The 15,000-nt window shown below is 40.4% G+C and overlaps 3 protein-coding genes across 3 annotated transcripts in view; 1 reads left to right on the top strand and 2 right to left on the bottom strand.

Moving 5' to 3' along the window:
- The window catches only part of LOC138006848 (phospholipase DDHD2-like), a 53,431-nt gene extending 51,601 nt beyond the window's left edge, over positions 1–1,830 (bottom strand). The window contains exons 1-2 of the mRNA XM_068853445.1: positions 1,629–1,830; positions 1–84 (exon numbers count right to left, since the gene is read on the bottom strand). The exon at positions 1–84 is cut by the window's left edge and continues 833 nt beyond it. Of these exons, the coding sequence (XP_068709546.1) occupies positions 1–84; positions 1,629–1,797 (253 nt within the window). The 5' untranslated portion in view covers positions 1,798–1,830. The remainder of the gene's footprint in view (positions 85–1,628) is intronic.
- A 718-nt stretch (positions 1,831–2,548) lies between these two features.
- Positions 2,549–5,142, top strand: LOC138005086 (E3 ubiquitin-protein ligase MARCHF3-like). The gene is made up of 3 exons (XM_068851371.1): positions 2,549–2,614; positions 2,984–3,238; positions 4,780–5,142. The coding sequence occupies exons 1-3, from the start codon at positions 2,549–2,551 to the stop codon at positions 5,140–5,142; spliced, it is 684 nt and encodes a 227-aa protein (XP_068707472.1).
- A 1,548-nt stretch (positions 5,143–6,690) lies between these two features.
- The window catches only part of LOC138006843 (uncharacterized), an 8,978-nt gene continuing 668 nt past the window's right edge, over positions 6,691–15,000 (bottom strand). The window contains exons 1-6 of the mRNA XM_068853439.1: positions 14,934–15,000; positions 13,835–13,995; positions 12,847–13,054; positions 10,394–10,585; positions 7,838–8,064; positions 6,691–7,144 (exon numbers count right to left, since the gene is read on the bottom strand). The exon at positions 14,934–15,000 is cut by the window's right edge and continues 668 nt beyond it. Coding sequence (XP_068709540.1) covers positions 6,896–7,144; positions 7,838–8,064; positions 10,394–10,585; positions 12,847–13,054; positions 13,835–13,930 — 972 coding nt within the window. The 5' untranslated portion in view covers positions 13,931–13,995; positions 14,934–15,000 and the 3' untranslated portion in view covers positions 6,691–6,895. The remainder of the gene's footprint in view (positions 7,145–7,837; positions 8,065–10,393; positions 10,586–12,846; positions 13,055–13,834; positions 13,996–14,933) is intronic.

The raw sequence follows: 15,000 nt of genomic DNA, 5'->3' as shown, positions 1-15,000 counted from the left end.
TTTGGTAAGGTGAATGAGCTTGCTGTTGTGAAGATGCTTGCTGACCAAGAAAACTGTCTAACTCACCATGTTGGTCAAGGTCACCTGCGGATGAAAAATTATGCTTCTTTAACCCATTGACATCCAAACAAGCCGAAACCGGCCAGACTTAGTATTTTACTCTGTCTAACGCCAGACGATTTTACTCGTCAATGGGGAACCCCTGGGAGTCAATGGATTAAGAATACTCTTTTATGTACTATGCATTAGCTGATCACTGTTCTTCTATCAAGCATTATTAAAAACTGAACTGCGGACAATTTTATCCGATTTCCAACATTTTCATTGGCTTGCCAGACACAGGCTGTCAGTTCACATAGCTGCTGTACTTTAATATGGTCAAGGAACACGTTAGCAATAAAGCAAGCTGAAAACATTTTGCAGCTCTGAGAAAAAAATGGCCAACAAAAGCCGTTTTGCACCAGAATTGACTGAGGCAAAAATCAATGCTTTGATTGTTGATTCTGGAGTTTTTAATAAAACAATTATTCTAATCAGGCTTGCTGGATATAAAATGATTATAACCAACTCAGCCCATTATCTATCACCTCATATCCAGAACGCCCTCTTAGCATAATTGTTAATTATTCAAGCGATTTTAATGGTGTTTCTTACAGGTAAGCTTCAATAGACAATCTAAGATTATGGTCAAACAGTGTATTATACCCAACAGCTTTTTTCAGAGCACTGCAATCATAAAATCACACTACAAACGATAATGAACCAGGGACTTGCAACCACTAGATACCAAATTATATCCATCTGGTAGCCTAGACATCCTATGGTAAAATTGACAGTTTTCAAATCAAAGGGTACTCTTTGAACTATAATTACCTCTGCAAAGGGAGGAGGCCCCCAAAAGACACCTAAGATAAATTATCAACAAAAAAAAGAACCTTCAGCTTCTCCAAAATCTTTGGAACAGCTAACTAAAAAACAAGCTGATCTCACTTCATAAATGGTTTGCTCCGACCTTTGGCCAATTTCCGGTCCAAAGGTTAACAGGAAAATTAGAATGTATCACATTCAATTGTAAACAGTGAGAGTGGTGTCTTGGAGAACTTTTATCTAGTAAAGATAAAAACGAAAGACAATTTGCAGCCTTTCACTTTCGCCCTAATGATACCATAAGAATGACATTTACCGAAAGGTAATTTTCCTTTCCCATCAGTCGCAAGATTAAATCTTCTTGCTAATTAATTAATTCCAAAAATAATTATGATTATTATTGCAAGAAACAAATTGAAAAAAAGACTAAACAAAACGCAATTTTATATCGCTAAAAATTAAACGCTGGGAAGGGCACTCACAATCCGTTAGAGGCAAAAATGATGCTGTACTTTGAGCCCTCGGCCAATTCAGTGACTTAAATCTTAAACTTGCAATGGACATAATTTGTACGAAGTACCCTTTTATATGCACGCAAGAATTGAGACAGTTTAGCAACAGATTAATTTAAAATTTTCACTTCACTTTGGAATTAATTAGAGGTATTTCACGCAAAAACGAAATGTTGGTAGAAATAGCTCATGACATTTTAAGCTTTGTTACTGGATATAGCTGGACCACGAAAGTTCCATCTCAAATACCTCTGCTCGACGTTGGGGTAGCAATAGGTTGATGCCTCGAGATTGATGCAGATTCGGAGGCAGGGACAAGAGTTGGACCAAAGTTTAAATTTCCACCAAAATCTGCGAGAGAAATTCCTTGTAGAGGCGAGCGTTTTTGCCTTGAATCAAAGTTCGATTTGTCCGTCATTTTGGAAAAATTGTCGACACGTCAGATCAGTTTGTAAGATCGCTGGCTCATTACTACTTTCCAGTTCCGCGCGGTTAACAACTATTACTCTGGAAAAGTTTGACAAAGATTTGCGACTCACGAGTCCAAACTATTTATTATTTACCCCGAAATGAAATAATTTTACTTTATATCTGAGTTTTAAGATCGACAAAGTTAGAATCTAGGCCAAGAAGGACCCGAACAGCTTCCTCTTCTTTAACTGCCTGTTATACCAGCTAGCATACAATTGGGAGGAACTGAACGCCAAATATTGGCGTAGTAAGAGAAGCATGGACTCTGTCAACATTCACTTTAACACTTGGGCAGGAAATTTATTTGTTTTAAGGTATAGAAATCCGCGCGCGCTTTCTGTTCCTTCATAAAAATTTCCGCGCGCTCTCTATCTCGAACGTGACCGTTTTCAATCCAGATCACTGTTGATCCGCTTTAGATCGCCTCGGGAAGCAATCATGCTGCAACGTTTTCTCAGTGTACTACTGTCAAAGCTTGGGCATGACTTATTGAAATAAATAGTGATATAACATTGTAGTTACCTCTCATATTGCTACCGGGGATAACGAGTACCATAAAATCACGCAAACCGGTCGCGTGGAAATAGCGTTTCCATAGCATTGTCGTCAAAAATCTAACGGAACTAAGTTCTTTCAACTTTTTCGGAACACAAAAAAGTGACAACGTTTTGGCTTCTTCGGTTTACGCTAAAAAGCAAATGGAACTGCATGACTTCCCATCTGAGGACAGTTTTAAGATTGTTGAAAGTAATCACAGGGACTTGGTAAGTTGGACGAATGAAAAATTATGAAGCGTAGATTTTTTGCAGTAGAGAGGTATCATTGAGCTAATGATTTCGTGTTTTGGAGTGAAAATTTTGACAAGCGTGCCGGGTGCGAGTTTCTTTTAGGCTACGTAACCTTGCTAACCATTACAAAGCTCTGTACCCCTTGACGCTGAAATTGCTCTAAACACCAATCTGATATCACAAGAATGCAATTTACCCAAAGGAAAATTGCCTGCCCATAAGTCACAAGATAAATGCTCTTAAACTTTTTGTTAGTCACAAATTCGAACTCTTATCAGGTTTAAATAGAGTTTACTTTAGGAAAATAGAAAAATAACCATTTTCAATATTTTCTATTCATTTCAGTCCTTGTCTAACGAATGCTTCAGGAGTCCTCCAGGAGATGGTATTACACCGACCTGTAGAATCTGTCAAACATCCAGGAGCTCCGAGGATATCAATGCAGGGGAAGTCCTTGTTAATCCTTGCAATTGCAAGGGTACCCTTGCTTTTGTACACAAGTCCTGTATGGAAAGATGGCTGAATTTGCGCAATCAAGATAACTGTGAGTTATGTCATTTCAAGTTTAAGACCAAACGAAAGTTTAAACCACTTCATAAGGTTTGTACGATGCCCATATTAGGCTACATTCAAACTGTACCGGACGAATTTTCTACCGGTTGAAAATTCGTGCATTTAGGGGTTCTGTTCACAAGGAACCACGATAAACGTACGAAAATTTGCACGCCTTACCGTACAAAAATTTGAACGCCAAAATCGGGGTCGAATTTATAGCCGGTTCGATCGAAAATTTAACCGGCGCGCTGCGAACTCCTTGGCCCTCTAAATTTCTGCATGGCAAAGGCGTGGTTGCATGGATGCGTGGTAACTGGTTAAACCACTGACAAAGGTTAACCTTTAATCCGGTTCGTCAGTTCCGTGTGAACAGAACGAAAATATTGTACGGTTCTGTGTGAACAAAATGGCGCTCAAATTTTTCAACCGGTAGAAACTAGAAAATTCGTCCGGTACTGAGTGGATGTAGCCGTAGTGAGTTTCTATAAGGTTTTTGCCAAAATAAATAAAACTTCGCTGCGCCTTTCATAAATATGGGGATTCATATGTTCAAATTCTAATCAACGGTTTTGTTTTTTTACTGCTGTCGGCCACATTTGCCGCGACAGTTTAAAGGACTGTCAAAAAAATCAGAAACCGACGATACAGTGTAGAACGAAATCAACCAATCACAACGCCGTATGGGGCCCATCAACCCGTGTCGCTACATGTGATTCAAATGAGAATAACTTTATGGGGTTCAGAAAAGAGAAACTTATGACAGTTACTCTTGATGCCCAGGTCTGCTGGGTTGCTCGAAGCATGATTTGCGCTAACCACTGGTTACGTAGCATCAAAATTGTTAGGTTTACGGTCGTGGTATTTAACACTACTCTTAGCGGCTTGCTGCAACCCCAAGCCGGATGGACAACATTCGTGCATGCCTGCTTCCTTGTCTTTCTTTTCTTTATTTGGAAATGACTTGAATGGAATTTGCACGGGGATACTATGGTCTCAAGCGTTACTTTGACCAAAAAAAACATAACCGCAAGTTCCACGGCTCTCCTCCACCAACATTTGAGAATTAAGGACGACTTCTGTCTATTTTAAGGTTTCTCACTGCTGTCACAGGACCCTTTTCTACAGGAGCCTTGTCAAGTAAACAAGGCCCATCCCCTCCATATCTAGCCTCCCACGCAGAAGTTCTTATGACTTCGTGACGCGTTCCTTCCCCACGAAAGTCTGCTGGAACGAAAAACCACTTCCGTTTATCGGCCGTTTGCCCTCTATTTAAATAAACCAATCAGCATTGATTAATTGAGTTGCAGATAGCCAATCACATGCTGCGAAAGAATGCCATACAACAAAACGAGTTTATCCAAAACTGGAAAAAACGGCCTCTGATTGGTCCGTAATCCACGAACGGAAGTGGTTTTTCGTTTCAGCAGACGTACGTTCGTGGGCCGTGGGGGAGGAACGCGTGACGAAGCCCTAAGAACGTCCCGGTGGGAGGCTACTCCATTTCGATCAACCAAACCTTTATGCTCTGATCGCTGGTCACTGTAATCAGCAAACTATTTAATGGTTCTTTTGCTATGACATTTCAGCTACAATTGGGACATGCCTTGACATTGCTAAGCAGCGACGAAAAAGGAATCCTTATGCTCGGATTGGTCAATCTTCTACTAGTGCTGCTTGAGGTTCCGTTTCTGTATTACGTGATCAGAATCAGTAACGACTATTTCATGGGAACATTTGATGGAGTAGATATAAACGCGGAAACTAATTCTGAGATTTACAGTCTTCTTCTTGCACTACTTCTGCTTTTCACGCTGATTTTGTTCGCATCTTCTCTCACCTTTACTGTCTGCGGTTTAAAGGTGTTTTGCAAGCTGGTTAATTTCAGCAGAGAAATTAAGCTTATCATTCCCATCAGGCCATTGGAGGAAACATTAGATGCGGTCGTGTAGTTCTAACATTCGCTCCACAACACGTTTGAAAAAACTTGTCGGAAAGATTACGAAAAGCGCGAGCAAGTAACAATTTTGATAGGTACTGTAGACAGTTTCAAGTCCACGTTTTCTTGATTTCAACATTTCAAGGAGTTGTGTGAAACTGGGAACAAAATGTCATGATTATTTTGCAGCATAATTAAAATCTCTTGGTTTGACAGCTCAGTTTAGTGTTATCAATCATATTACATCGTAAAGAGTGATACAAAAGAAGAGCGAACAAATGTTTTAATTCTTCGCCTCGCGAACCGAGGGAGTTGAGATCTTTATAATCGGTCCACAGAGTACAAGAAAGTGTCAGAGTGCTTTTCCGTTAGCAAAAAAGGAACGGCTTTTATCATTAAACCCATTAAACGAAAGTGGGCTTAACAACCTTGTTATGCCGGTGACGTCACCATCCCCCTCTTGGTTAGGAAGAAAATAGGAAAAGGAAATTTAATTTAAATAATATCTTAATTCAAGTAATTGTCTTCAATTAGATAACGCTTTTTCCTTAATTAAAAGAATCATATTTTACGGCATAACTTACGTAAAACTAGTGGTCACTGATGATTTCGATCCACGAGCAAATTGGTGAGAGGTCTGGACCTTTTCTTGGTTTTACGCTACAAACTATTTTGTATCCACGTTTTCATTGCAAACCAGTTTGTGACTTCGAAAAACGAAGAACAGACTCGTGACACTCATAGTTCATTCGTTGGTCCAAAGGACCGTTAGTTTCGCCAAACTTTACAAAACGTAAGTGACCCATAAAAAGGCTTGAACGCGAAAGTCGAAAGAAATGTTTGCTTTTGAGGGAACCATTCATTTAATGAGTCGAAAATATTTCAGTTAATGTGTACTTTACTTAAAGTCAATGGGTTGACCATCACGACCGAAATTGGTATCAGTTGGTATCGGCCTTTCCCCTTGCACCATCCGAGCTCCGATCTGCGTGCATTTGAAGTCTACGTGGCCTGATGTTTTTTAAGGCCCTGTTAGGGGTTTTAGGGATAAGAGATAGCTGGCAAAATAATTTTAGGGATTAGCGATAACTGACAAAATAATTTTAGGGATGAGGGATAACGGAAATTGCTTTAGAGATAATAACAAATAGCTTTGATTTCTCAACATTTCTCAGTTACCATACTTGCGGAGGATTTACGTTACTGGCGACTGGTAATGAACAGCAACGGGTTACTTATCGGTCTAAATTGAAGCAAGATGTCCAACATTTGCTCCCAGGCTCTTTCATTCGGTCAACCGCTTGTGTCCTGGGGTGAAACTGTAGGGTTTTTTGTATAATTAGGTTGTCTGTTGAAAAACGGGTCGCTTTACACTTTGAAGTTGCCTCCTATTGCAAAATTCCAAAGATAAGTAATTTTAGGGATAAGGGATTTGCCTAATACAAGCAGTAGCTTCAAGTGAGTGAAAATTCGAACTGGTGTTGAAGCCAAGTAGGAATCGAAGTAGGGACTCAAAAACCACCCAAAGTAGTTCAATAACGGACTATCCTCGCTTGCTCGAGCAAATTTTAATGTAAAGGCACCTTCAGGATATAAAAATATTAATTCTTCGCTTTTTTTCAATTATTTTGTAAAAATGCTTATCTAAGAAATCTCGAATCACCAGTATTTTCCTAAAGAATGCGTGGTGCTTCAAACATTTAAAAAAAAGGAGATTTGCCAATGATTTACGGTCTTGTGTTTGACAACCTATCTTCCCGTTTATTTTAAAATGAAATTTCCTCGTGAAAACTTCTTCCACGAAATCTCCTGTAGTAAACGTTGCTATAAAGTCCTCCTTGGGTTCCTGTGGCTAAAAGCACCCCGTATAATGTCCCTTCTGGTCGAAGGGCTATGGCTAATCCAATCAGACGGCTTGATTTCAGTTCTTTGAGGGAGGCCCTGGTTGACCTGTTTAAATGGAACACTTTTCGGGCTGCCGACAGGGACCATATACCAAAGGGTTCAAAACACACCTGTTAACAGAGATGAACAGACAATGACATTTAGCATATGCACCAAGTCATTGGCTGATTGACTGGAGAACGAACGAACGGCAAACCGACTTATAAGCCAACGAATTGGCGGCAGGAAGACCAACTGGAACCGACTACATGTTTGACTAAGGGTGATTTCCTCTTTTTAGAACTAGCCAGCCAAACTCGTCAGTTTGCAAAGAAAAGGCAACAAATTTGAAGGAACACTTGCATGATAATCCCTCGCATTCTTCTGGAGGAGGATATATCATCCACGCATGCAGTGTCTTAATTTGAAGCCGTTGTAGAGTGCCCGGTCTGGGAAGGTCAGTTCTGTCAAATGGAAAGTGTCTTAAGGCTGACTTTCAGACCGCTAGAGTGACTGACTGATTGACTGACTTACAAACTGACTAAGTGACTAACGGCTGACTTGAAAACTCTCTGAAGGATCCCCCCTTCCCTCAGAGGGGGGAGGGGGGGGGGCGACCAGTCAGGACTTATCGAGCCCTCTTACAAGATGTCAAGGATCTGTGTCCTTAATCAGTTTAAAAAAGGGAAGCCAGCTGTTTCAAACACCTCCATTCTTTAACATGCAAACAACTCTGCCATTTTCTTGTGAAAACACTCGCAAAAAGGTGATAAGCGCCTATACAATAAAATTGCAGCGTCATATCGCGCCAACTTAACTTGTACCTTAGTGATTGGCGTCTCCTTTTCCAACACTTTAGGATAAACCTCTATCGCAAAAAATCCACTTCTGAGCATCTTTTTGGCGGAAGGGTAAAGACGGTATACCGAGCTTGGGACAAGCTCTTTGTATTTACCGCTGGCCGAGAATTTAACTGTAGCATTACACTCTTGACTGAGAAAAGATGTCGCGGGTGCAGGTGATTGATCCGCGAGAACTGGGGGAGAACTGTCTGCAAAAGATAAAACAGCTGGTTGTAAGTCTATTTTATGATACGAAACGCTAAGCGTGCACTGAATAATTAGGCTCGATGTGGTTAAAAAAGAAATCAAATCGAATGCAACATCCAAAGAATTCAAAATTATCGGAATGTTCGATTTCAACGAACACCAAGAAGTGTCCCGTTTGAATCTAAGCGGCGTCAACTACTCAGCAGAGTTTGCATAGAGGTTCGTGCTATTTTCAAGGTGGGTCGCACCAGTTTCAACAATTTCAAGAAACTGTACTATAATGAGTACTACAAGGATTGATTCGACAACGCTGTATCACGAAACAGCTATTTCAGGGTACCATGTGGAACAACCAGTACTGTTTAATAACAAGATGCGCTCAAAAGATCCATCTAAAACTGGACGCACCTTATTTTGTCTTTAAATGCTTATATCTCAAAAACCAACTCCGTGGCCCACACTTTTATGGCAAAAATGTTAAATTGAAACTCTTTGCAACTTTGAAAACATTATCTGCAGCGAATCTGTGATATAAGGGACTCTGAATCCGCTCCAGACGTTTTTGCTTTAACTTTGCCTAGAGTATTATCTTCCCCTGCCTATTACTGTCCAGCAATGAAGAATGGGGCGTCCATGTTTTTAGATATAAGCGTTAAAAAACAAAATATAGTATGTTTAAGTGGCTTTAGGGCCGAGGTACACTAGGCGACAAGTCGCAGTGACAGGTCTCTGCGACAAGTCGCTCCGTGTGTACTACTTGGAAACCAAGTCGTTGCGACACGAAGCCTCTTCGCTGCACACGCACTGATCTCGTATGAGGGGGGGAATGCGAACTAGTTTTCTAAATCAATATGGCGGACCACATAATGCTCTCTCATTGGTTCATTTATAATTTGTCGCAGCAATTTGTTGCCGGAAGTGCGATCAGTCGCACGAATTCAAATTGGTTTGAATTCGTGCAACTGATCGCAGTGACAAAATTCTGCCGCAGCGACAATGATTTTCACGAAATTAACCGTGTCACACGAGGCGAATTGTTGCGGCGACTTGTCTCCGCGATATGTCACAGCGACTTATCGCCTAGTGTGTCCCGGCCTTTAATAGGGACTTTACGATCTACGACGGCGACGTTGACGAAAACGTCACCTCAAAATATAACTTTGCACTATCGTAAGTTTCTCGAGGTTAGGCCATCTCGTTCGCGTCGTACAATGTGGGCGAGGTGCCCTAAAAATAAATTGGCAAGAGCGGTTTCAGAGTAAAAATAGAGAATGATAGATTCACATTTGAATGCTCGCGTTGTTGTCAAAACCTAAAATTTGGTGATTTCACGTCGTTGTTGAGTAGAGTATCGCACGAACTTGTGCTAAAATGCGTGCACACGTGCAGCACGATTACTTTTCCTCTTTTAACCAATCACATTGTTGTTTCGTGGAGTTCTCGTTAACGACCGCGTCGTAGATCGTTAAGTCGCTAATGTTACTATGGTGACCTACTTCGTCACTATAATAAGGGCGCGTTCGATTGACCCTATTCCGGAATAAGAATACGTGAAGTGATGATTTAAAACGGTTGGTCTAGCGTTTTGAAGCAACATTTTAGCAAGTGTTTGACAATCTTAGGTGAATCTCCGTAAAAACAAAGGATTTCTAACTTCTATTCCGGAATATGGTCAATCAAACGCACCCTAAGTGAATCTTGTTGAGCAATAAATGGCGTTTCATACGATACCATAACATTTCCGTTAGTGAAAAAGTAGTCAAAAGTCAATCCTTAAGTTGGGGCTTTCGTAACTGTTCGTGGTTTTCTCAAGGATAAGTGTCAGGGGTACAGCATTTCTGGACGTTTAAGTAGAGGAAATGGGTAAAAACTCAAACCGTGGAGCTTTATTAAAAAAAAACTGGAAGGAATTTCATAATTTGCAATCTTTGACATAGCACAGTTAAAAGCAATTCCCTTCTATTAGCGCTAAACTCCTTAAGCCGGTGACACACGGTTCAACATTTGTTGATCAACAAATGTTGCAGCTCTCGTTCAACAAATGCTGAACAGTGTGTCATGCGACGTTGAATGTTGCAATATAACATTCAACACGTGGAACGTTGTTGAACGATTTTGAACGAAAATAGAGACCAGCTCTATTCCGTTCAACACATTTGTGCAACATTGTTCAACATGTTGCTGGATGTCGAACCGTGTGTCATCGACTTTAGACACCCATTTCCGATGAACATCCGTCGCTCAAAATGCATATTCTATGGCAACACAATTACGCAAGGGAACAAACAGGTTGAGCTCAAAATTATTAGCGAACAATTGATTGAAGCTTACGGGCATGGATGCACGCGGCTCCTGGACACTCCCTTGCCTCCATAGACACACCCACACAGTGAGCTGACTCGTCAAGTGACAAACACACTCTGCGCCGGTGTTGTTGTCCTTCCTGACAATACTTTCTCCGGCTGCATTCACTCCAAGGACCCCACAAGCCCCATACAGCCAGAGGAAGAATGTTTAACGTATCTAACAATGTGAAGAGAAATTTTAATTGGTTGTTGTTGTTATTATTATTATTATTATTATTATGTTTATTGTGTCTCAGCCACTCCCCGTAGCTTAGAGACACAACACTTTCCGTAAAAGGTGAGCAAGGATGGCCGATAATTGTACATTTCCAAGGAAGTCAGGTACATCTTTGCAGCTTGCCAAACCAGGTATTTGCTCCTTTTGATATGCTTCCAAGAGCACCAATCACGTGACTTTCGAGGCTCCATGAATTATTATTATTATTATTATTATTATTGATTAATATTTTATTTTCTTTTATTTTTTGCGAGGGTAGAAAGTTCTTCGTAATTTCTTCCGTTTGTATACTTAGTAAATAAACACGCCTTTCTCAACCAATAAGCCCAAAGTTTATCATTTCCCTCGTAAATAGGTCACTTGCTCAACCTTTCACTGATACAGAAGTCCGTTGCCCATAACTCGAAAGTCCCCAAAACGTTTCGGGGCCCGAAAAGCCATTTTAAAAACCGCGACCAGCTTCGTTTTGAAAGCCGGGTTTTGTTTTTTCTATGTTTTCAAGGTATAACAAAAAGCAAAATGATTATGAAGTTTGATGACTTCGTTTTTGAACGTCAAAGACCATCAGCAGAAGCCCATAATAAAGAAGTGTCGATCTGCGATGGAATGCAGCCCAACGGTTTACGGTATTATCTATTTTTAGAACGGTTACTGTTAGGCCTATTTTATACGTCGCGCTATCGTCGAATTTAATTCAGACGAATTTATGACGACATTAATTGTACCGTGGTTTTACGCTTCGAAATGAATGGGTCGAATTATGGTCGAATTTATTTCTCAGCCGGAATGCAATATACCTGGTCAGAGGTAAAAATTAATATTGTACGAAAATAATGTATGCATTCCATTCGACGCGAGGCTGGTGCGACGGATAAACTGATGACACTTTAAAGACATTTTATCCGTCTTCTTAAGACGGATAAAGCGTCTAGGACGAATGTAATTTAACAGATGAATTGAACTCGTTTTAGACGTCGCTTTACCGTCGAATTAAATATTTATTTTAAAGTAGGACCTGGAATTAAATTCGTCTGAATTAAATTCGACGATAGCGCGACGTATAAACTAGGCCTTAGATTTTTGGCGGGAAAACGTGGCGGCATTATGCCCCGTGCACGATCCATGATTTTGCACTAATCACCGAAGTGGAGGTGGCTACTGGTGGATATTATATTTGGGACGTTTAGATTGGAGTATTTCCGTGCTGAAGCATGCGCATAAGGTTTAGAGGCCCACATTTTTCAAAGTGCGCATGCTCAGAACGGAAAATTTGTACTCGTAGTCGTCCTCGTCCTCCGATCTAAAGGTCCTTTGTAACCGAACAATCCCTCGAGCAGCTGCTTGGTTCGGGACCAATCAGGAGCGTTAAGTCTGATTGGCCATTATTTGGCGGGATTGATCTGTATTCTAAATTTATATAATACCATTAACTCTTGGCAGTTTGGGCCATGGCTAAATGAGAGAGATCCACGCTTCTAAAGTTACGGAATCCTGTCATCCATCAGCTAATGGAGAACCTTAAGCCCCGACTACACGTTGTAACATTGTTAGAAGAACACGTCCCAACAATGTTATAAGAACGCTTCTAACAATGTTGGATAAGCATACAATATTTTTGGAAACACGTCACTTTAGTCGCACAAACTTATGATGGCGTATGTTCTGTTAACTCTGATTGGTCTTTGCAATATAACATTGTTGAAAGGGCCATTACACGCTTCAATATTTGTTGTACGTTGGACAACATGTTTGATCGAAATCAAAACATTCTTCCAACAAAAAATGTTGAACAAACGTCATCAAACATGCATGCTACACGTTCTGACATTGTTGATACGACGAATGTTTTGGAACGATGTTTCAACGTGGAGCTGGAGCTTTAGATCGCAGGACGAAGACGGACTATGAGTACAAATTTTCCGTCGTGAGCACGCGTACTTCGAAAAATGACGGCCTCCAAACCTTATGCGCATGTTCTGTAAGGAAAAATCGAACTTATATTCGTTCTCATCCTCCTATCTAGAGGTCTTTAATGACAGGCTCAATAACGTTGTGCAAAACTATTCACCTAACGATTACTTGCACTGAAATTAAGCAGGTTGCATTTTTTTTTTTATTGTGTTACATTTTTTAAAATTCATCCCAGCTCACAGAATTTCAATGGTACGACATAAAATTAACGAAGACGGTGCTATACTTACCATTCCTTCCCTCTCGTTTTTCGTCTGTAGCTTTTGTAGCCTCAGCTGTCCAATCAAAGAGCTCCATATCAGGCTGCTGATCCAGTGGACTCGAGAACCATGTTTTTGTAAAAGAAGGCTGAAGTTCCATACGAAGGGCGAAAAGCACAATCCCAAGAAGAACGCAAAGCAACGAAAGAAGCTTGATGAGAGGGACAACGCAGTTTTCCTAAACCAAAAAAACACTCGATCAACCGGCAGTAGAAAAAGGCTTGAGCTTGTGTTACATATAGTTATGACATTATTGATTGCAATACAATTATATCGTTCGACTTCGCTTTAAAGCCCCCTTACTCTCGGCCTATACAGGAATGTCTCACGACTTCAAAAGTCATTTGGCAGGAAGGACACTTTGATTGTTAACAAAACACGCGCATGCTCGAAAGCCCTGTGACTTTTCCAAGTTATTTTGAATTTTCGAAAGGATCCCTGAAATCAAGTCAACGCGACTATGCGAATCAGGTTTTGCCATGTTTTTGTCTCAGAAAGAAGTAAAATGGTTTTGTTGTGAAGATTATATGACAATGTCATGATTTACCACGAGCTCTCTTCCAATAGTACTAGGGAGCTTAAGCACGCTCGTTTTTGAGACGCGGACGGCAACCGAAAGGGAACATTTTGCGTCCCAGAGCAGTGGTGTCCCCAAGAGTTTTACACTAATCATCTGTAATGGAGAAAAGATACTTGGTGATGTAAATATAGTTGTGTGAAGACAGGTCAAAAGGGAAAACAGCTCACTTCCGGTTGCCGTCCGCGTCTCACAAACGCGTGTGCTTAAGTTCCCTATCGCCGCGGCGTTAACTGGAGAAAATAGTTTAGGGCGGGATACAAATATAATCGCCGTAATTGTAGCCGATTTTTAGTTAACACGGACACTTTGATGCGCGCAAATACAAATATATAATATCAATAAAATTGACTAAACAAATCTCTTAGGCTACCAGCTTACCCCACTTCTCTTTTCCACAGCTGCTTCTTGAGCGATGTAAAATGCGATAATTTCCGAGTCCGGACCGCTCGATTTTTCATTTGACCCCACGTTCATGTCGGCTTTTCCAACGCTTTATGTCTGAAGGAACGTCATTAAATATAGACTAGAGCTGTATCATCCTAAAATACATGATAAAAAGGCATGAGCTGTGTTCTAATCACAGTTTACATTTCGACTAGTACTTCTTTCCTTTCAGTGTAGCTTAAGTAGCTTTAAATACCCTTAAAACGGAGCACTGATGGAAAGAGGGGGGTAAAATGAGCGCACCGTCGGCTTCCTGGAAGAATACCCTCTAGAGCAAGGTTAAAGGAATTACCGACGTTTTATAAGGTGTACCTTTATCTTTACCTAACGGGGACATAAGTTCCAGTAAAAATAATATAATTCAAATTATCATCCCGCCAAAACTTGTAGAAAAAAAGTCCGAAATTTGTCCAGCTTGTTAAAAATTTCCACAGTCCCCAATCTTTATTCCAAAAAAAATTCCTGCCCATAGCCTGCCCTTATGTTACTCAGCTGAAATTGTTTAGGTCGTACATTTTAACCTGTTTAGGAAAAAGAAAAAGAAACAAAGCAATTTTGTTGTGGTATTTTTAATTCAGGGTTAGTTTCAATGATAGAACTAAAACTAGACAACATTATTTTTTTCGTACTCTCGGGGTAATTCTCAAAAAAATGACCAGATATTCTGCTAAATGACTGTAAACTGGACAAGAAAGCATTAATCATTTGGTCTGAGATATTTATCAATATAATATGCAAGAGTAACCACAACTTGCACAACGACGCAGGTTTGAATTTTGGATAACATAGTCGAGCGATTTCATTTTTCTAAAAGTGGAATTCAAGTGATTTTCGATCATGAAATCATGACGTAACCTTTGCCGATACTGTAGCAACTAAATTGCGACTGTAAATTCGAAGGACAGACGATCTCTTCGGGGTATCTTTTCTTCAAGCTTGCACACATTAAACGTTATGAATAGTTACACAAAGGTTTCCCGACAAGGATGTGTAACCTGAGACAACCCTCTTACATAAAACACCAAAACCTTACCTTGCACCGAAGCAGCTGGGTTACCAATTTCAGGGAAAAACTTCTCCACAAAAAGAGATCTGCGGTC

The sequence above is a fragment of the Montipora foliosa genome, chromosome 6 (assembly GCF_036669935.1).
Source record: "Montipora foliosa isolate CH-2021 chromosome 6, ASM3666993v2, whole genome shotgun sequence".
Lineage (NCBI taxonomy): Eukaryota > Metazoa > Cnidaria > Anthozoa > Scleractinia > Acroporidae > Montipora > Montipora foliosa.
This window is presented reverse-complemented; position numbering and strand designations above follow the sequence as displayed.